The sequence below is a fragment of the Oryzias latipes genome, chromosome 8 (genome assembly GCF_002234675.1).
Source record: "Oryzias latipes chromosome 8, ASM223467v1".
In the NCBI taxonomy this organism is placed as follows: Eukaryota; Metazoa; Chordata; class Actinopteri; order Beloniformes; family Adrianichthyidae; genus Oryzias; species Oryzias latipes.
The window spans coordinates 25,557,427-25,579,870 of record NC_019866.2 but is presented as its reverse complement, the minus strand read 5'-3'; the positions used below and the strand labels follow the sequence as shown (position 1 = coordinate 25,579,870).

The window sequence follows — 22,444 nt, the reverse complement described above, 5'->3', positions numbered from 1 at the left end:
AGTATCAACTATAAGTTAATGTTCTAGAAAAAAATCAGTAGGCATTTAACTTTCTGTTGGTTTTCTAAAGGTTGTTTTACTACGTTTAGTAGAATGAATTAAAAAAATTTGGCTCATGGTTTTTGTGTGCCACCCCAAGATTTAATGTGGCCCCCTACCGGCCACCCCCATGAAAAATTTCTGGAGGCGCCACTGACTCTACTGTAAATAGTCTGCATCCACCTCTCTCCACTGTATATAGTCTGTTGCCGTTGTTAACTTAACTTTTAACTTATTCTTAATTGCACTATACACCAAGTCAAATTCCTCGTAAAGTGCGCTCTACTGAACCTGGCAATAAAGCTTTTTCTGATTTTCTGATTTCTAATAAAAAAGGGTTTGTATAAGGCGAGTGTAAAACCAACTTAACATTTCAGACATCAGGCTGGTGGGATTTGACTTTTTTAAGAAAACTAACCTGGATAAACTCGAACAGGCTGTCAGAAAAGTCAGTAAGTGCTGCTGTAAAAACCTTCACCTTTGGTCTGTGGGAGATGTAGTTTAATCTCTAAAATCTGCGTTAAACTCCACGGTGGCAATGAGCATTCAACTACATGTACCAGCATGCCATGCGCGCAGCACGTTACTGGAAAGGACGTATCAGCTCACGCGGACTGTGTCAGGGTAGAGTCGAACTTCTCGACAGACACCGGCACCGTTTTTTTCTAACAGGAAACCGAAGTTCGCGTCTTAAGTCCGGACCTTTCTTCCCGCCTGAGGCGGCTCTGACAGCGGGGAAGAGCCCACGGTGACCGGACCAAGAGTGCACAGCTCAGCCTCCACGCGGTGAAAACCCCGAAGCCACGATGGAAGCGCGAGACACTGCCCCGGATTCGTGGGAGCAAGAAGACGACGTGGAGGCCGTGATGGAAGGACCCGGGTCCAACGCGCTGAACGTGAACGCGAAACCGTTCGTGCCCAATGTTAATGCTGCCGAGTTTGTTCCGGTGGCCGTGAAAACGGATTCGGGAGAACTCGAGTCCGTCGGTGAGTGGATCATTGTGGCGCTGCTGCTAGCATAGCAGCGGAGGACACGCGACACACGCAGGACAGTCCTCAGAGTTCCGGTGTCCGCGCGGGGGGAAGGGGTTCAACTGGGCTTGTGGGGACGTGTTCAGCACCGGTCCGGTGGCCACATCGTGCCCCCGGACCCCTCTTCCCCTCCCCGGCGTCAGGGGCGAAGGCTAACGCGGTTGACGGCTAACATGTTCCTTAGCCGGCGTGGATTTACCGCGCATGGGTCAACCGGCTCTAGCTAACCTGCTTACGCCGGTTACGCGCTTCCAGGGGCGGACGGGCTTCACCAGATCTGCGGGTCAGCATTTAAAGCCTGGGGGGGGGGGGGGGGGATTAAAATACGAACTCACACGGTTAGACCGTCAAACAGCAGCGTTCGTGTGTGAACGGTACCGGACTGAGGCGTTCGTGTGTGAACGGTACCGGACTGAAGCGTTCGTGTGTGAACGGGACCGGACTGAAGCGTTCGTGTGTGAACGGTACCGGACTGAAGCGTTCGTGTGTGAACGGTACCGGACTGTGGAGCGTTCGTGTGTGAACGGGACCGGACTGTGGAGCATTCGTGTGTGAACGGGACCGGACTGAATCGTTCGTGTGTGAACGGGACCGGACTGTGGAGCGTTCATGTGTGAACGGTACCGGACTGTGGAGTGTTCGTGTGTGAACAGGACCGGACTGAAGCGTTCGTGTGTGAACGGGGACCGGACTGAAGCGTTCGTGTGTGAACGGGACCGGACTGAAGCGTTCGTGTGTGAACGGGACCGGACTGTGAAGCGTTCGTGTGTGAACGGGACCGGACTGAAGCGTTCGTGTGTGAACAGTACCAAACTGAAGCGTTCGTGTGTGAACGGTACCGGACTGAAGCGTTCCTGTGTGAACGGTACCGGACTGTGGAGCGTTCGTGTGTGAACGGGACCGGACTGTGGAGCATTCGTGTGTGAACGGGACCGGACTGAAGCGTTCGTGTGTGAACGGGACCGGACTGTGGAGCGTTCATGTGTGAACGGTACCGGACTGTGGAGTGTTCGTGTGTGAACAGGACCGGACTGAAGCGTTCGTGTGTGAACGGGGACCGGACTGAAGCGTTCGTGTGTGAACGGGACCGGACTGAAGCGTTCGTGTGTGAACGGGACCGGACTGTGAAGCGTTCGTGTGTGAACGGTACCGGACTGTGGAGCGTTCGTGTGTGAACGGGACCGGACTGTGGAGCATTCGTGTGTGAACGGGACCGGACTGAATCGTTCGTGTGTGAACGGGACCGGACTGTGGAGCGTTCATGTGTGAACGGTACCGGACTGTGGAGTGTTCGTGTGTGAACAGGACCGGACTGAAGCGTTCGTGTGTGAACGGGGACCGGACTGAAGCGTTCGTGTGTGAACGGGACCGGACTGAAGCGTTCGTGTGTGAACGGGACCGGACTGTGAAGCGTTCGTGTGTGAACGGGACCGGACTGAAGCGTTCGTGTGTGAACAGTACCAAACTGAAGCGTTCGTGTGTGAACGGTACCGGACTGAAGCGTTCCTGTGTGAACGGTACCGGACTGTGGAGCGTTCGTGTGTGAACGGGACCGGACTGTGGAGCATTCGTGTGTGAACGGGACCGGACTGAAGCGTTCGTGTGTGAACGGGACCGGACTGTGGAGCGTTCATGTGTGAACGGTACCGGACTGTGGAGTGTTCGTGTGTGAACAGGACCGGACTGAAGCGTTCGTGTGTGAACGGGGACCGGACTGAAGCGTTCGTGTGTGAACGGGACCGGACTGAAGCGTTCGTGTGTGAACGGGACCGGACTGTGAAGCGTTCGTGTGTGAACGGGACCGGACTGAAGCGTTCGTGTGTGAACAGTACCAAACTGAAGCGTTCGTGTGTGAACGGTACCAAACTGAAGCGTTCGTGTGTGAACGGTACCAAACTGAAGCGTTCGTGTGTGAACGGGACCGGACTGAGGCGTTCGTGTGTGAACGGTACCGGACTGAAGCGTTCGTGTGTGAACGGGACCGGACTGAAGCGTTCGTGTGTGAACGGTACCGGACTGAAGCGTTCGTGTGTGAACGGTACCGGACTGTGGAGCGTTCGTGTGTGAACGGGACCGGACTGAAGCGTTCGTGTGTGAACGGTACCGGACTGAAGCGTTCGTGTGTGAACAGTACCGGACTGAAGCGTTCGTGTGTGAATGGGACCGGACTGAAGCGTTCGTGTGTGAACGGTACCGGACTGAAGCGTTCGTGTGTGAATGGGACCGGACTGAAGCGTTCGTGTGTGAACGGTACCGGACTGAAGCGTTCGTGTGTGAACGGGACCGGACTGAAGCGTTCGTGTGTGAACGGTACCGGACTGTGGAGCGTTCGTGTGTGAACGGTACCGGACTGTGGAGCGTTCGTGTGTGAACGGTACCGGACTGAAGCGTTCGTGTGTGAACGGGACCGGACTGTGAAGCGTTCGTGTGTGAACGGGACCGGACTGAAGCGTTCGTGTGTGAACGGGACCGGACTGAAGCGTTCGTGTGTGAACGGTACCAAACTGAAGAGTTCGTGTGTGAACGGGACCGGACTGAAGCGTTCGTGTGTGAACGGTACCAAACTGAAGCGTTCGTGTGTGAACGGGACCGGACTGAAGCGTTCGTGTGTGAACGGGACCGGACTGAAGCGTTCGTGTGTGAATGGTACCAAACTGAAGCGTTCGTGTGTGAACGGTACCAAACTGAAGCGCTCGTGTGTGAACGGTACCGGACTGTGAAGCGTTCGTGTGTGAACGGTACCGGACTGTGAAGCGTTCGTGTGTGAACGCAGGGGTTGACATAGCCCAGAAATTTGCACTGGCCTCCAGGGCCAGTAGTTTTTGAAACTTACTGGCCCTGCCTGAAAGTTACTGGCCCGACACCGCGCATAGCGGGACCCGCCGCTCCGCAGGTGCTGGCAACTTTAGGGGGGTCCGGGGGCATGCCCCCCCGGAAACTTTTAATATGGTGCAATTTGGTGCATTCTGGTGACATCACTTATTTCTACACTTTTCAATGACTGAAAATAGAGCATATCAAACTTAAATCTGCTCTAGTCTGTTTCAGATGTTTTGAAGAGAGCACTGCAGTGTAGTAGTTAACACTAGTTCAGAAGTTTTCATGGTGCTTCTAACGGCAAATATCACAATAAATCATAAACATTAAATGTGTTAAAACAATCTAATGGCAGCTTGAACCATTTAACGAATCAAATAAATCCCTTAATGCATTTGACCAATCGGATGGACGCCTTCACATTGTTGACCAATCAGATGGAGCCATGTTATGTTAGATGTTTGTAACCTATGTCAACGTGGGTCATTTGGAGTATAATTTTTAAACTGGGAATGGTTATTTGGTTATTTTGCTGTTTGTTTATATACCGCAAATTATATCGTTATCGCAATTTTAATCTCTGATATGGCATATCGCGAGTTTTCCTCATATTGTGCAGGTCTAACTGAGATCATTCAGCTAACTAGAAATACTTACTGCTTACAGTGTTGTAAAGAAAAACAAAATTAAGTAGTTTAACATTCTACTGCATTTGAGTCTGAGATTCAGGTATTTGGAGTTGCCTTTGATTCTTTGACATTCAGTTTAAAGCTTAGTGCATACAGTTTCATTTTCAATGCATTCATTAAATATCTTGCTGTCCATACTACTAATTATACCCATTACTCCATCCAACATATTCCTATCTATTCCTGCCATGTCTTCCACATCTCTGACATGCTTCAGTCTCTCTTCAGTGACGGTGTCAGATTTATAATCAAATGTTGTAATAACCCACTGGCTTGTGCCTTCGTTGTTGCTGTTTAACATTGTTTTGTATTGAATTGTTACATTCAATAAAGTTTGAAAAAAAAAAAAAGTAGTGAGCGCGTGCCGCGTGGTGCTCGGCAGTGAAAGCCGCGCGGGAGCAGGCGGGAGAGAAGGAGAAGTGATCAAAGGTTTCCCATAGAAACCCTTGAAGTCTGAACACAGGACTAGCAGAAAAACTAAATTATGAAGACGAGGTAAATCTACACGTTTTCGCAAAATTTACTTTATTGAAAAAGGTGAAGAATATATAAACCGTTAGATATTTTAGTGGCCCGAGCGGACAAGTGAAAAGTAAAGTCTTGTGGTCCGCACTGCTCGAAAAACAGGACCGGCCCAGCGGACAAATGGCTATGTTGAGCCCTGGAACGGTACCGGACTGAAGCGTTCGTGTGTGAACGGTACCAAACTGAAGCGTTCGTGTGTGAACGGTACCAAACTGAAGCGTTCGTGTGTGAACGGTACCAAACTGAAGCGTTCGTGTGTGAACAGGACCGGACTGAAGCGTTCGTGTGTGAACGGGACCGGACTGAAGCGTTCGTGTGTGAACGGTACCGGACTGTGAAGCGTTCGTGTGTGAACGGTACCGGACTTCAAACCCAGGGCTCCAGACTAACTTTTTTCACTAGTAGCACAGTGGCCCCTAACTGAAAATTTTAGGGGCACAACCAGAAAATTTAGGGGCGCATACCGTAAATCAACATTCTAACCAAATCTACTAATTTCCACTGTATTACTAATAAATACTTTAATAATAGATGCAGAAATTACAATGAGCTGTTTCAAATTCAGTGTCACATTTTAATCTGCACTTTTGAAGATGCAACAAGAAGGTAAACTGACAGAACCATCGCTGTCATGACAGTACAAATAGTTAAGAAAACGGATGGAAATTTATCTTTGTGACACCAAATAGGTGCAGCCAAGATGCACAATAAGCGTGTTTGAGATCACCCAGGTGAACTCAACGCTGCGCAGATCACCTGGTGTGTGAAATATATTTTTGTTTTTGCTCCAACATCACCTGTCAATCATCACAAAAATATCGCGAGAAAGGGGTGGGAGCAAGGGGCAAACCTACCCGGACACAGCTGGAAAATGAACTGACTGAAAGCTGCCCTATTGACTACAAAACAATGCATTATGGGACATGTGTCCTGGTAGTTTTTGAAGTGGAGTGATCAATTAAAATAATTTAAAATAACAATTCATTAAAAAGGCTACATACATCACAAAACCTTAAATAATCATAAAATATATAATAACACAGATCATACTAAGGGGGAGAAAGATATTAAAACTAAATTGAATGTTAAGGACAACTCCAATTTCCTGTCCTCCTTCAGTCTTGCTGCAGATTCGCTTTCATCTCCTGGTCTCCCCAAGCGAGGTGCTGGTTCATGTCAAACACGTCTATCGTTGCATTTTCCCCACGTATTTTCAGTGTGTCTAAAACTGATGTTGTTTTTGCTCGAGCGTGTTAAAAGTTCAAGCCCCGTTAGCTGTCACCAATGTAGGTGTGGGACATTTATTCTCCTCAGCTGACCCGGTGTGCTGCCGTAACGGCCGTGCATAACCGTTTGATGCGCCGCCGTAACCAAAACCTAAACCTTCCTCCGGGTCTGTGCGGCCCAGAGAAAAGTTCAGCACGGACTGCATGTATTTAGAAAATTACGAGCAAATAAATACGTTCTAAAGGAAAGTAAGGAACTCCTTAATGTGGTCCGGGGAGGGAGGGGACTGTCAGGTGTCCTGCTTTCAGGCCCTGTCATTGCCACGCCCCCAAGAGTCATATACCCCACTGTGATTGGTTGGTCAGCTCTAGGCCCCTCCCCCTACACGCATTTTAGCCACTCACAGTGGCTTTCCCTATTCTTCTCACACGCATTGGCCGCCTCACACACAGGCATCACGCGAGTGTGTGCTCGCGTTTCATGAGTATGTGCGCGAGTGTGTGTGTCTGCCTGCGTCCGTGTGCGCTTGCGTCTCATAGATTATTTCATTGATCATTGACGTGCCCCCTTCCACGTTTAATGTATAAAAAAATACGTAGGGTGGGGGACGCAAATTTACTGGTCGCACATGTGCGAATGGATGTAAAATTCAGTCGCACAATCTCAAATTTTGGTCGCAAAATGCGACCAATTGCTCGCAGTCTGGAGCCCTGAAACCATTTGTGAGGAAACGAGTTCAAGCTCCAAGAAACGGCTGAATAAAGCTCACAATTCTGTCACGTTAATCACACCACAAAAGGATGTTTTTCTAGAGTTTTTAATCAGAATCTGCTATCTGGAATTAAGGTAGATCTTTGGTGTAGTTTGTCTAATTAAGGCAGATCTTTGGTTTAAAGGAACTCATGTTGACACAGCTTCATCCACACCGATCTGTAATTTTTGATTTCTAAAGATCATGTGAACGTTTGATTGCTGGAAGTCGTTTGATTGCTGTGGTCATATAAACAGTGCAAAGATACCAGTGTTTGCAGAAGATGTCATTCATGCTGCATCTATGGTTGAGGGGAAGTTGGTCTTACTGTGATGCTGTTTAGAAGGAAACTGTGCACAGGACAGACGTTTAGATTTCTGATGTGGTTTCTCCAGACGGCTCACTGGTGTCTGAGCAGCTAAAAATCCACGTCTTCCTTGTGTTGCAGTTTCCTGTGAGCTCCGTGGTCGTGCCTGACAGTGTTGGTGCCGTAGGAATTGGACCATTTTTATCAGACTATGATGCTCTCAGAACAAAAGGCTGTATTCAGACTGGTTAAAGTGTACTAGAGTCCGTTTTTCCCGATTATCTGGAGCATATTTTCAGTCTGAATGCACCCAAGTGGATCCTGGTCCGGGACCAGGAACCACTTTTGGGCCCATCTTTTGAGGTGGACTCAGTTTCCAATTGGGCTGAGCGTGGAGTCGCTCTGAAGTTCCTCAGATCAACTGGACCTAAATGGCCTCCATAGGCGGACATTATGGGATGTAAACAGAGTTGAAAGGAAGCAACGGATGAGCCACGGAGCAACGATGCAACCGCTACTCATTGACATGGTTGGAGGAATGTAGGCTCATTTGAACAACTCTTGATGTGATGCACATTGCTTCTCACAATCTATGTCATAAACACTCATGGGCGTACCTTCTTAGCCGCCGTCTCCTCGGTAACCACCGTGCAGCACGTCTCCACCAGGCCATCAGTGAACTATCTCGACAAGGACCGTAAAGAGCAGGACTTGCTCTGCCCCGCCCTCGTAATTCCTGACCAATGACGTCTGTAGTCATGTGGTTTTGCTTTGGATCATATTCCTTTGGGTTGTTTTCAGCATCACTTCAGAGACGTAAGGAAATGATGCCTTAAAAGATGTTTGGAGCAGATTTTAACTGCTTAAATTCATTTTTTGCACAATCATATTCTAATGATCACAGAGTGATGATGGCGTTCAGTAACACGTGTAGCGCATGAACGTCACACCGACTGTTCCTTATGGGAGCAGTCTGGGTTTTTAGTGCATGTTTGACAGCCGTGGGAAAGTTCACCTGTCATTGTGGTTAAAAGTTGAGCGTCTACTGATACCTTCATGATGGTGCTAACAGGCACCTTCCTACTGCCTGGGCTGGACCCCACCCAGCTATGAGGGGCCGAGGTGAAGGATGACCCTGGACGGTTATTACACCGGTTTAAAAAAGGCTGCATTGGCTCCCTGAGCGTTTCAGGGTTGATTCTAAGATTCTTTTAACAGTTTCTAAATGTTTTTATTCTTATTTAACTGATCTTCTTTCAAAGTCTGAGGTCCTCTGGCCTCGTAGTTGTTCCTAAGGTGAGGACCAAAGCTTCAGGTGAGGCTTAGTACTGCCATTACGGTCCTCACCTGTGGAACAGTCTGCCAGAGAGCCTCAGAGACTGTAGAGGTTTTTAAGAAGAACCACCTTTTTCATTTCAATTTTAGAGCATTTTCACTGCTCATTTATTCTATTAGTTTTGGTATAGACTATTTTATGTATTTATATTCATCTTTTGTCTTTAATTTTAGCATCTCGTGATTTTAGCTCCAGTGTTTCTTGTGAGGATCTTTTCCTCCAGGGCTGCCGGCTTGGTTGGTGGTTGTTGCTGCAGTTGTTGCCCTTGCTGGGGCAGCTGGAGTCTAGCTTTACAGCCTCATGGCTGTGAAGTGGACCCCGCTCCCAGTCTGGGGGGGGGCACTGTGGTGACGCTCCTATGGCCAGGCTGGCTCCTGGTTTGAAGACATTCCCAAATACTGTTTCCTCAGCATGGGTCATATGTTCTAACGGAGGGGAGTGGGGAGGGTCAAGGGTGGGTTGGGTTGTTACTGTAATATTGTGTGTTTTTTGTTTTTAATGTTAAAGCGCTTTGGCTGTGCAATGCATGAGAAGCTCTATTTTATAAATAAAGTTTGATTTGATTCTGCAGACCAGACCTGCTAAAATGAAGATGTAGAACAGCTGGAGCTGAGATTAGAAGGACAAATCATGGAGTGTGACATTTTACTTAACATTTATCTAAATATAGTTTATTTTTTTCTTTCAGTTGCTGAAAAACTTTCCAGCCTGAAGGTTTCACAAAGCGCTGGTATGTATGCGGGTCTCAGGGGGGGTGCGGGTCTCAGAGGGGGTGCGGGTCTCAGGGGGGGTGCGGGTCTCAGAGGGGGTGCGGGTCTCGGAGGAGGTGCGGGTCTCGGAGGAGGTGCGGGTCTCAGAGGGGGTGCGGGTCTCGGAGGGGGGTGCGGGTCTCGGAGGAGGTGCGGGTCTCGGAGGGGGGTGCGGGTCTCAGGGGGGGTGCGGGTCTCGGAGGGGGGTGCAGGTCTCAGGGGGGGTGCGGGTCTCAGGGGGGGTGCGGGTCTCGGAGGAGGTGCGGGTCTCAGAGGGGGTGCGGGTCTCGGAGGGGGGTGCGGGTCTCAGGGGGGGTGCGGGTCTCGGAGGGGGGTGCGGGTCTCGGAGGGGGGTGCGGGTCTCGGAGGGGGGTGCAGGTCTCAGGGGGGGTGCGGGTCTCAGGGGGGGTGCGGGTCTCGGAGGAGGTGCGGGTCTCGGAGGGGGTGCGGGTCTCGGAGGGGGGTGCAGGTCTCAGGGGGGGTGCGGGTCTCAGGGGGGGTGCGGGTCTCGGAGGGGGGTGCGGGTCTCGGAGGGGGGTGCGGGTCTCGGAGGGGGGTGCGGGTCTCAGGGGGGGTGCGGGTCTCGGAGGAGGTGCGGGTCTCGGAGGAGGTGCGGGTCTCAGAGGGGGTGCGGGTCTCGGAGGGGGGTGCGGGTCTCGGAGGAGGTGCGGGTCTCGGAGGGGGGTGCGGGTCTCGGAGGAGGTGCGGGTCTCAGAGGGGGTGCGGGTCTCGGAGGAGGTGCGGGTCTCGGAGGAGGTGCGGGTCTCAGAGGGGGTGCGGGTCTCGGAGGGAGGTGCGGGTCTCGGAGGGGGGTGCGGGTCTCGGAGGGGGTGCGGGTCTCGGAGGAGGTGCGGGTCTCAGAGGGGGTGCAGGTCTCGGAGGAGGTGCGGGTCTCAGAGGGGGTGCGGGTCTCAGGGGGGGTGCGGGTCTCGGAGGGGGGTGCGGGTCTCGGAGGAGGTGCGGGTCTCAGGGGGGGTGCGGGTCTCGGAGGGGGGTGCGGGTCTCGGAGGGGGGTGCGGGTCTCGGAGGGGGGTGCGGGTCTCGGAGGGGGGTGCAGGTCTCAGAGGGGGTGCGGGTCTCGGAGGGGGGTGCGGGTCTCGGAGGGGGTGCGGGTCTCGGAGGGGGTGCGGGTCTCGGAGGGGGTGCGGGTCTCGGAGGGGGTGCGGGTCTCAGAGGGGGTGCGGGTCTCAGAGGGGGTGCGGGTCTCGGAGGGGGTGCGGGTCTCGGAGGGGGTGCGGGTCTCGGAGGGGGGTGCGGGTCTCGGAGGAGGTGCGGGTCTCAGGGGGGGTGCGGGTCTCGGAGGGGGGTGCGGGTCTCGGAGGAGGTGCGGGTCTCAGAGGGGGTGCAGGTCTCAGGGGGGGTGCGGGTCTCAGAAGGGGTGCAGGTCTCAGGGGGGGTGCGGGTCTCAGAAGGGGTGCAGGCCAGATACTGAGCAGACGTCAGCGTGGGTGAGGAAGGATTTGTGAATTCAGGTCCAAATGAGTCCAGGAATTAGTCCTGGACATTCAGGGGTCACTGCTACGTCTAGACTTACACGGCCTAAACCAGGGGTCTCCAACTGAAACCTAAAGAGGTCCAGTTCAAACTTCTTGACAGTGTGTAAACACGTGACATAAAACACATGGAACTGTGTGCCATGCACACACACACACACACGATAGAAACACTACCAGGACAACTGCCGACATCACCAAGAAAACTAGGTGAAGGAGGATCCACGAGTCCTCATTAGCTTCACACAAATCAAACACCTCTCTGGAAAAATGTACACTTGAACAAATACTTGACGATTTTCAGTCTACCAGGCTCACATTTCAAAACTGGAAAATTCCTAAATGTCCCTTTTACAAGTTCCCTCAGTTCAGAAATGCAGGTCTGTAACTTTATTTGATTAAATCTTCCTTCTGTCAAATGTTGGTGTTTTTTTTTTTAAAGTCACTCTGGTTCAAGTTTTGGCTTAAGAAGTCCTGGATCCATGTAGATCAAAGAATGGGCTCGTTCAGAATGAATGGGATCAGCGACCCAACCACTGGGCCATAAATCCAATCCATCAACTACTTTGAATTTGTTGTTTTAGAACTTTTTGGGGTGAAATCTGGGTTTCATGTTCCCAGCTTTGCTTTTTTTGGGCTTCCGTTGTTCAGAGTGAGCTCAACCCGCCCGTCTCTGGAAACCACACATGTGAAAGTAGCAGCTAGCAAAGAGGAGCTGGTTCTCCAGCAGACACCAGCGCCGCGGCGCCCCAAACGTCCGTCCATCCTGTCGCTTTAGCTGATGAAGCAGCAGAGCGTGATGATGTCAACAGGATCCAGACGACCAAAGAGGCATTTGTGGCCCACTTCATGAAACATATGGACAGTTGAAAGAACAAAGTATGGTTTCTAAAACAGGTAAACGGGCGTCTTTTAACGTCTGTCAAAATCTGAGAAGAAATGGGAAAATTCAATTTCTAGCAATAGTTTAGTGTTAAAAGAAGGTTTTGTTTTTTTACCTGTTTGTAAAAAACCAATTGATTTTGAGATCGATGCGATGAATTCAAACCCTGGTATTTCACTGGAGCCTCAAGAAGCAGAAAATGGATTAGAATGTAAATCCAACACAAAAAGTAGACTTGGATGTCGCTTTCCTTCTATTTGCATTGACTTTGTTTGAAATGTTGAAGAGCATAAAGAGGTTTGGGTAGTTTCTACAGAAAACTCTCTGAACGACACCATATTGTTGGGTTTTGCATCGTATGGGGCAGACTTTGGCCTTATTCTGAACCTAAAGCCTCGTTTCTATGGAAACCCTGAAGGCTGTTCATCTGCTGAGACTTTGAGATTCTTTTTACTGTGAACAGTTTCAGCCGACATGGCAACTTAAACAGGAATGTAGCCGTTTAGCTTTAAAGTTATCACCAGGATGAAGAAGATCCCGTTGATAGAAAGGGTGACAAACATGTCCTCGTCACAGGCAGGACAGCAAACCATCTTCACCTTTTTGAGTTTCATTTGACTGTAGTTTCATCCGTCACAGCGCTGATGTTTCTGTAGAGTACCGAAGCTCGCCTCTGTCTCCTGCAGCGCCGGTGGAGAACGGCGAGGCGGATGTGACCACAGAAGAGACCTGGGACGAGAAAGAGGTAGAAACGAGCGAAGAAGAGCCGGGAGGTGGCGACGAGGGGCCGGAGGAGGTTCCAACAGACACGCCGCCAGAGACCCTCGAGGAGGAGGAGGAAATCTCAGTGCCTAAAATCCCCCCCATTCAACCCGACGCTCCAAAGAAGGAGCACGTCAACGTTGTGTTTATCGGACACGTAGGTCAGTGCATCCGACGTCCTCGCCTTTGGTTCAGCAAAGGAATGAACATGAATGACGTCTTTCCGATGCTTGTTGCTGCTGTTGCCACAGGTTCAAATGTCAACATGTCCCATGCAGGACAGCAGGATGTTGCTGCAACACGTTCACTTTAGTTGCTTCCCTTTGTGTCCAAACCTTCCAGTCATTTTCCGTTTGTAGACAGTTTGATGGACATTTTCATGTTCTTTAGCTTTGGTTAAGGTGATAAAGAACATTTTTCATAGGGTGTCAGTCAACTGTAGCTATTTACACATCAGTTCAGTGCTCTGATAGTCTGATAAAAGCGTTTAGTGATTCTCCGTCACACCCAGAGTGAAGGCCTTTGTGGCCGTTGGACACACATGACAGAAACACGACTCTAAACAACAGCAGTGCGTTTCATCCTCCAATCATAAAGCTCATCTTTGTCTTCTGTTTATGTCAAAACGTTTCATATGTGGGCTTCATTCACACAGAGATGCTAACCACAACCAGTACCCACACAGTCACGATTAGGTCATGAAGCCTCGGTGGTGGTTTCTTCTCATACCACGCCCCATGGAGGTCAAAGTTCCCGTTTCTCTAGCCACATCATTGGGACCCGTTACCGTCCACTCACAACGAGCCTCGACTGTAACGCTACGTTTGCCCTCACCTAAAGCATGTTCCCGAACTCTCATTTGGCCTCTGGTGTTCACGCTGGTCTGTCGCTACCCAGTACCGGCACACGGCCCCCACCTGTAGTTGGTGGAGGGCTGGTGCGTGACGCCACAGCGGTGGAAACCTGCTGACTCCAGGCTTTTCCTGTCATCCTGATGGAGGACAGACGTGTTGGCACAGAATTCCAGTTGGACATGAACCAAAATGATCAGTTTCAAACGGTTTACTCTTCTGGTAATCATGAAGGACGCTACACATGTGTCACTACCAAATCTGAGTCCCTGATTGGTTTAACCTTCAATGAACTGATGTGAACGCACGTTTCCACACATTCACATGGACTTTTCATTGGAAGCAGCTGCCAAAGGCGGTGTGAACTTCTCCCAGGGGTGTGTTAATGTTTAATGATGGTGGTCAGTCGTTACTAAGATGGTTTACCTCGAAGTGAGTAAATGTGAACACGCCTGTCCATGGAGGTCAGAACCAGAGACGACTCTAAGACCGAGCAGATCCACTTTGAATCAACGTGCTGCACAGACGGAAAACTTTGTTTTGTTGATTTCATGTTTGTCACTAGTCGTGGTTCCATGTGCAAAATATCTCGATGGGATCAACGGTCAGATTAAAATCCAACCGTGTCCATGGAGCCAGAAAACCTTTTTCCGATTAGAACAAACGTTCACATGGTCACACTTTCATGAGCAGTAGTGATGAAAATACTGGAAGAGGAAATGAGTCCTGATGTAAACAAACTCAGCTGCCATATACATTCATGCAGCAGCTCTGTAATGTACGAGACGATCTTCTAAATGTGCTTTTATTAATGTGATGAATATTATGAAGCGGCTGTTCGCTCATCATTTTATTTTTAATCCGTGCTTTTTCTGTGGAAGAACGGAGCTGGAAGAAGGGTTCAGAGAGGCTAACACGTGCTAACAACATTTAGCCTTTGATGAACATAAATCCATGTGGGAAACGCTGCAATCTGCATCCTGGCTGAACGTAAATATGTGGAATAACATCAGCCTTTATGTAGTCGGGACACGACTGGAAACACAAATCCAGGTGATTGTTTGAACGGTTTCTAAGGACTGAGCCACATTTCTGCTTTAAGCTCACACACCGCCCCAAACTAGCCGCTGTGTGAGCCGACGGACCGAGCTCTGCCCGGTTCTACCGGGAGACCCGGTTCTCCTGAGTCCGGCTGCTTGTTCACATAGAGCTGCGGGACGGATGGCAGTCCGAAGTCTTCCACACGTAACAAAGCATCCTCCCCTCCCCTCAAACACAAAGCTATAAGTCCGGCTGCTCTGCTCAGAGACACGGTCCACCGGTCCACCTGCAGCCGGGCCCAGACCGCGCTGGATCCTTACATCGTCGGGGGGCACAAAGCAGTCCTCCTCAGCGCCCTCTCTCTGGGGAGAAGCGAGGAGCCCGCGGGGCGAGGTGCAGAGGTCCCCGCGGAGCAGCCGGTTGGTCCTGTTTGAGCTCCAAAGCTTCTCTGGAGCCAAAACGTTAAACCAGAGCAGAAGTGACACACGACCAGAATGAACCGTTTCCACGAACAACGATGGGATCAACTATCGACATAACCCGATCCAAACGAGTCTGATGGGGGCAGACTATTCTGAACGGCGTGTTTACATGACGCATTTTTTTCCGATCAGGCGTTCATTCCGATTACTTTTGTCCGTGTAAACGCAGCTACTGACCACGTGATCAGGCGTGTGGTTCTGTCTTCACTGCTGTATGAAGCTGTCATGAGTCCAGCGTAGTAGAAAGCAAAGGATGGTTCACTGAGATGATGGGTTCAGTGAGTTAGGTACTCATGTAGGTCTCATTAGTACAGTTACTGGGTTGAGAAAATCTCTGAAAGCCGTTTGTTTCTTTCTAGATGCTGGAAAATCCACCATTGGGGGACAAATCATGTGAGTCATGTCATGTGACTTGGTTTTGCTGTTGCATGTCTGTTTTTGGCCGTTCATGCGGATTCAGACCCATCATTTCTGCAATGCACTCACTTCATCTACTAAAGGTACCTGACAGGCATGGTGGACAAAAGGACTCTGGAGAAGTATGAAAGAGAAGCAAAGGAGAAGAACCGAGAGACCTGGTACGCTTTGCTTTGTTTCTGTTTGACCCACGTCTTTCTCTCTGGGGGGGGGCTTTTTTCTTTCTGGGTTCTGTGGAAAGGACTGGTTCAGAAAGGCTGCACCTCTGTCCCTCTGACCTCACTGTCCTCCTATTGCTCTACCCGCCACTTCACTTTTTACTAGGGGCAGCAGTGGCTCAGGCGGTTGAGCAGGTCGGCGGTTCGATTCCCTGCCTCCAGTGTGACCGTCCCGGTGACGGTCGACCTGCTCAACCGCCTGAGCCACTAACCCTGACCCCTCAGAACATGCGCCCCCCACATGTGTGACGTCTGTCCTCAGGTATCTGTCCTGGGCCTTAGACACTAACCAGGAGGAGAGGGACAAAGGCAAAACGGTGGAGGTGGGTCGGGCGTACTTCGAGACGGATAAAAAGCACTTCACTATCCTGGATGCTCCTGGTCACAAAAGCTTCGTTCCCAACATGATCGGAGGGGCGTCCCAAGCAGACCTGGCTGTCCTGGTGAGTGAAGACACTGAACTGAAAGAGGCTGCTGTGCATGTCCAGCACTTTGGAACATGGGGGGTCAATACCAATATGAGTACAAATCTAAATCAGCACGGCAGCAAAAATGATAAACACATTATTCTATTTAAGGCTCAATCACTAAAGTTCATCAAAAAATACACTGGGGGAGATTGTTGCCTATTAACCTGCCAGTAGAATCTAGGAAGCCCAGACCCCCCACCCCCACCTGAGTGTTTGTGGACGAGGCGGCGTCCAATCTGGCCAAAAGACGAAGTCGTGGCTACAATTCTATTGGCCCGTAGGCCACGATTGATGCCCCAGGCCAGCGTGGGGGCAATATAAGAATGGTGTGGCCCCCACCTCCCCACTCCTGGCTGATGCTGAGAAACTCTATTCAGATCTTCTTCCTGACAATGAGGGCTTTGCTGGGCCTCACTGGCCCCAGTTTGTCGTTGTGTGGGATGACGGGAACCTGGTGGTCCACGTCTCAGGGGTCCTAGAATGCTGAATGTGTCCTGCCGCCGCACACACCTGTCCTAAACCCTGAAGACGAGTCTTTCTCAGCCTGGAGATGGAAGGGCTACACGCTTCAGGGTCACAGAACCCGCCAAGCAGTGGATGCTGCTGCTGAAGAGACGGCTGCAGAACAGCCCAGTGCAGCGGCTGGTTGCAGGCTGCACGTTGCTTCCTGCGTGGTTGCATCACAAGGGGGGGCATGCTGCCGATAATCGGTGGCCATTTTCCTGGTGATGTTCTGAACATTTGGATCTGCAGGACCACAGAACGCTGAATGACCCATAAACCTGGGTTTGGAGAGAGAGGAGCTGCTGCGGCGGCGGCGGCTACTTCCTGGTCACAGACATGAGCCCGTGTCATTGGTAGTGAAAGTCATCAGCGGCTTCTGTGGATCTGAAGGAGACAGATTTGCTTTTGAAACAGGAGTTGCGTGTTTTGGGAGACGGATGATCCGGTGTTTTGCTGAACCATAGAAACAGTTTTAGCTAAAGCGTTAAAAATGGATTTCCTGTTTCAATAAAAGAGCCAAAGCGGTGAAGAAAAACTAAATCTAAATGATAAAAATCTGAAATCCTAAAGGGGAGGCTGAAGTTCCAAATGTCAGGTATCCATATAGACTACAGTCCTAATGCCTGTGTGGAGTCTGTCTGCAGCTCACAGCCCCAACACAGAGTTCACGTCCAGCTTTTTGTCCCTGCAGGTCATCTCTGCCAGAAAAGGAGAGTTTGAAACTGGATTTGAGAAAGGCGGGCAGACGCGAGAGCACGCCATGCTGGCTAAAACAGCCGGGGTCAAGCACCTGATCGTTCTGGTAAACAAGATGGACGATCCAACCGTCAACTGGAGCTTGGAGAGGTGAGGGGGGGGGTTCCCAGACTGAAGTCTCTTCAGTCCCGTTTAATAAGTAAGTGGTAATCGGGCAGATGCAGATGCAGCCGTAAAGCAGCCAGAGAATCACTGTTTGGGTGTTGTCTGTAATTGTAACCGTAGCCTCTGCATTTGACAAACTGCAGTCAGGTATGTGATGTCACTGACACGCACCCCAGTGAGAGAACAACAGAGTCATTGTATTCTCAAAAAGGAGGACTTTAGAGCTCCTAGTCAGAAAATCAGCAAAGTTGCGAGTCAGTAGATCAAAGAGAAATCCTGTTGCTACCATTATTTGTGGTTTGCTCTGACTTGAACTTTTACTTAAACCTTTTGATGGCGTGAAATGAGCCACAAATCCAGCGTGGGTCTTTGGACGAGACCCTTCACGCTGCTGCTCATCTGGGTCTCCCTGTGCTTTGAAAGTACAGGGTTGTGTCAGGAAGGGCGCCCGCCCGGCGTAAAAACTCTGCCAAACCGCTGTGGCGCCCCCTATCGGGAAAAACCAAAAGGTGAACAACCAGTTCAGTTCAGCTGGACGGCGACCACAGCTCTGGTTCATTCTAGCAAATACTAGTTTATTGTGAGTCCATAAGTCTGTGCTGATGGGTTTTCTATGCTGCAATAGTTTAAAATGCCTTCAGACAAGCAGCAGGGCGCTAACTGACGTTCAAAGATGAGCAGAAGAAGACGGATGAACAGAGATTTAGAAAATAGCATCTTTGATGTATAGATGTTTGTGTTTGTCAAATACTGCATATAGAAAGTCTGACGTTCAGCTTTAGATTTACTTCTAAAAAAATGGATCTGGAAAATCTGACCACCCCGTTGAGGTCCAACTTAAACAGAACCATTCAAGAGTATCATGAAGTTTTCAGTGACCATAGCATGGTGTAGTACACGGTAGTACATGGTAGTAATATTATCATGATGGCTGCAGATCCTTAAATGTCCTAAAAGGACTAAAACCTATTCAATGGACAGCAGGCCTCATAAAGCATGAAGTTGTCTTAAATTGTGTTGAATGGGTCTGAAAGGTGTTCTGGTTCTGACTTCATGAGTCCGTGTCACGAAAACCCAACAGTCTGACGCCGGCGCTGCTCACTCACGTCTGATTCTCAGGTATGAAGAGTGTAAAGAGAAGCTGGTGCCATTCCTGAAGAAAGTGGGCTTCAACCCCAAGAAGGACATCCACTTCATGCCGTGTTCTGGGCTGACGGGGGCCAACCTGAAGGAGCCCACGGACCTGTGCCCCTGGTACACGTAGGTGTCCTCTGGTGGGCGTGGAGTCGCTCCTTCAGGCTGTTTCCATCCTGACACAGGTGTGCCTTTGCTTCTGCAGAGGTCTACCATTCATTCCACACCTGGACAGTCTGCCAAACTTCAACCGCCCCAGTGACGGCCCGGTCCGATTGCCCATCGTAGATAAATACAAGGTGAGACTGTGGTCCGCCTATTGACGCACACCCCCCCCCCCTCCCCCCCTCACCTGCTGGTCTGCGTGTCTTCTCAGGACATGGGCACTGTGATTCTAGGAAAGCTGGAGTCGGGCTCCATCAGCAAAGCCCAGCAGCTGGTGATGATGCCGAACCGGGTGAGTCCGCCCAGAACCTTGGGGTTCATCAGAAGTTCCCCTTGGATGGAGACGGTAGATCAGCAGCTTTTCCTCTGCTGTGTTTGAACCTGCAGCACACTGTGGAGGTGCTGAGTCTGCTGTCTGATGACGTGGAGACGGACGACGCCGGGCCTGGGGAGAACCTCAAGCTCCGGCTGAAGGGCATCGAGGAGGAGGAGATCCTACCGGGATTCATCCTATGCAACGCAGAGAACCTGTGCCATTCGGGGCGCACCTTTGATGCTCAGGTGAGTCCGGAGCGCGGCGCTCAGGTGGGGTCTGAACCTGGAACAGCTGGAGTTCAACCACTTTGGTTGAACATGAGTCCAGTTCTAAAGCATCCTTGTGGTTCACTAACAGACACACGAGTCCATCTTTTGGTCCAAACCCGTCTCCATTATGACCTCCGTTCCGTTCAGAGGATTTCATGTGATGCCTGAGAACTTCATATTTCTGATTTCATGTCTCATAGTTTTGATCTGTTTATGCATCGTTTCCACAATCCCTTCTGCGTGTCATCACTCTGTCGTAGTATCAGTCTAGATCTGCACAATTATCACAAATTTATCGCTTTCGCCATTTCAAGCTGAGCAATATCCATATCGCAAAAGTCGGCGAAAATCGCAATAAATGGTTAACCATAAATGTGCTAAATAATAATAATAAACCCATTCATGCATTTGACCAATCAGATGGAGCTTTTATGTTAGATGTTGGCCTCCATGTAGACGAGGGTCATTTGGAGAATAACTTCAGGTATTTTGACTCAAACCTTTGCAGTGAAATGGAAGTGATTTAGTTGTTTGGCTATTTGTTCATTTATCACAGGTTATATCATCGTCACAATATGGATCCCTAATATCGCATAACATCGTGCAGCTCTAGATCAGTACCTGTAATAGTCAGATTGTTGTGGGTCACAGAGACCCGTTCCAGGTCAGTAAACTAGAATCCCTGTTGGTTTCTGAATAAAGACTTGGACTTTGCTTCACGGCCCAAAACCGTCTGTATTTGGTGACATCAGTGGATGTTAAAGACGAGGATCCAGCCGCTGAGACGCCGTTGTCGGGGCTGTAAATGACGTTTATGGTGGAATAAATGCTGGATTGTACTGAAGTCATTCAGAACTGTTCTAAAGAACAGGACGGGTCCCTGTAAACACACGTGTGCCGCAGTACATGCTCTGTCCCCGTGTCCCTGTCAGCAGCAGACAGGATGTGGGCTGACCTGAGAATAAAGGGAGGTTGCTCTGTGTTCATAGATCGTCATCATAGAACATAAATCCATCATCTGTCCGGGATACAACGCTGTTCTCCACATTCACACCTGCATTGAGGAAGTGCAGATCACGGTAAGACGCCTGTACCACAGCTGCTCACGGGTCACGGCGGGCGGGGCTGACCTTCTGCTCCCCACAGGCCTTAATCTGCCTGGTGGACAAGAAGACGGGCGAGAAGAGCAAGACCAGGCCGCGGTTTGTCAAGCAGGACCAGGTCTGCATCGCTCGTCTGCGCACAGCAGGGACCATCTGCCTGGAGACCTTTAAGGAGTTTCCTCAGATGGGTCGCTTCACCTTACGGGACGAAGGTGAGGCGCTCTGGAGACGTTTTTAAGTCTGCAACACTCTAAGAGTTTGAAAGGTCATCGTAATGTTCATTCCTCACTAAAACCCCCCCACAGTGGAAATCTGGCTTAGCTGGACCCCCACCCTCATCTCCTCAGCCTCCCTGTCAGAGTCCACTGAAGGCCACCCCCCCTTTTCCCCCCTGAGCTGGCGCTCTGTGCTCACCCAGAGCCACGCCCAACAAGCAGCCATCACTGTCACAAAGGGAAGAAACACCCGCTGGGGGGTTTGGACTGATGTGGATGCGATAACCGCTGCATCCAGAGCATCAACCCCCCCGTGACGTTTTTGTAAAGCTGCTGGGGGCTTCCTGTGACTGATGGAGACGATGGCTGCAAACCCTCCACCTCAGCCCGCCGCCCTCCAGGTCATCACTGAAGCTGCCCCCTCATGCAGTCCTAAGGCGGGGGGGGGGCAAACGGGTCCACAGGGAAAACCCGGTGGTCTCTTCTGACCAAACGGCCCGGTTCTGAGTGATGAACTGCTGCTCTGTCCGTGTCTCACAGGTAAGACCATCGCCATCGGCAAAGTTCTCAAGCTGGTTGCAGAGCGGGACTGAACGAGGCGTGGCGAGCAGAAGCGGTCCCTCCCACCCTGACTGCCCCAGGCGGAGGTGGCGCCGGCCACGCCCCCTGCAGCGTGCTGAAGATTCAGCTGTTTTTAACAAACGACGTCCTCAGGAGGCAGCTTTCTCATATTGAGAGCTCTGTTATGCCATTGGGGGTCACCCACCCTCCCCCCATCCCACAATCCCACTCTTCTTTTTTCTTGAAGATTATTTCTCTCATTTTTTCATAAATGACGAATGACAGAGTATATTTGTGGACGTGTGGACCAGGGTTTTGCTTGGAGTTGGTGATTTTCAGATGAAAACATGGAACCAAAATCTTCTCTGGGGTGTACGTTTCCTTTGCTTTTTACCCAGAAGTCCGTGTGGCGTTCTGACGGCGTGCTGAGCGTGTTCACGTCTTCTTCAAACAAACGGCTGACAATAAAAAGACAAATTGGGGAAAAACGAGACTCGTCCTTATTAGAGCGTCTGTTCTGGAGCTGAACTTTGTTCTGGAGAAGTTCTGCTTCGGTTTCTTCACAGCAGCTGAGAGACGACCTGAACCGGGACTTCACAGGTGACCCGAGCTCACCTGAACTCGGGTCCGGACCCGAGCTCACCTGGTCCTCCTGAGACCAGGGTCTCGGTCCTCACAGATGAGGTTCAGGCTTTCACGGACTAAAAACAGGAAATGGTGGCTCCTTTGTTCTACCTTGATGGTTTCTATGGCGATGGATAAAAGCCGCCGTCCTGTGAATGTCATGAGAGGAAGCCCCTCCCAGCTTAGAAATTCCTTTACCGTCCTCTTCTCTCCAAAGTTTCTGGTCTTGAAAAGGCAAAATTCATCAGACTTAGAGTCCGTATTGAAATGAAAAATGTGAATAAATGTCAGAATCTGGTTTGTGGTTCGTTTTCAGAGCTGAAGGCCTCAAATGCAGAAACCAAACTAGATGTGATTGGAAGTCGATCCAAACTGTAGAGATGGATGAGGAACGGCTGCATCATCTAGATCAGAACGTTTGCCGTCAGTTTTAGTGACGTTAATCATGTGTTGATCCTCTGAAGGTCAAGTTACTTGACCTTGGAACGGACGTCTTTACATGACGTCACAGTTTGGTCACGGACTGGAACTCTGGGACTGATAATAACATTCCAGCTTTTCCAGATTTCCTCCCTTCTTGGTTTTTCTAATGAACATTTCAGC

The 22,444-nt window shown here is 50.4% G+C and overlaps 1 protein-coding gene across 1 annotated transcript; it reads left to right on the top strand.

Moving 5' to 3' along the window:
• The first annotated feature begins 615 nt into the window (after nt 1–615).
• LOC101175535 (eukaryotic peptide chain release factor GTP-binding subunit ERF3A) lies at nt 616–21,708 on the top strand. Its single transcript, XM_023957894.1, has 14 exons — nt 616–1,026; nt 9,412–9,453; nt 12,535–12,771; nt 15,344–15,377; nt 15,485–15,562; nt 15,882–16,062; nt 17,285–17,439; nt 18,574–18,714; nt 18,794–18,887; nt 18,965–19,045; nt 19,141–19,314; nt 20,328–20,417; nt 20,485–20,653; nt 21,197–21,708. The coding sequence occupies exons 1-14, from the start codon at nt 846–848 to the stop codon at nt 21,247–21,249; spliced, it is 1,710 nt and encodes a 569-aa protein (XP_023813662.1). The 5' UTR covers nt 616–845; the 3' UTR covers nt 21,250–21,708.
• The last annotated feature ends 736 nt before the right edge of the window (nt 21,709–22,444 follow it).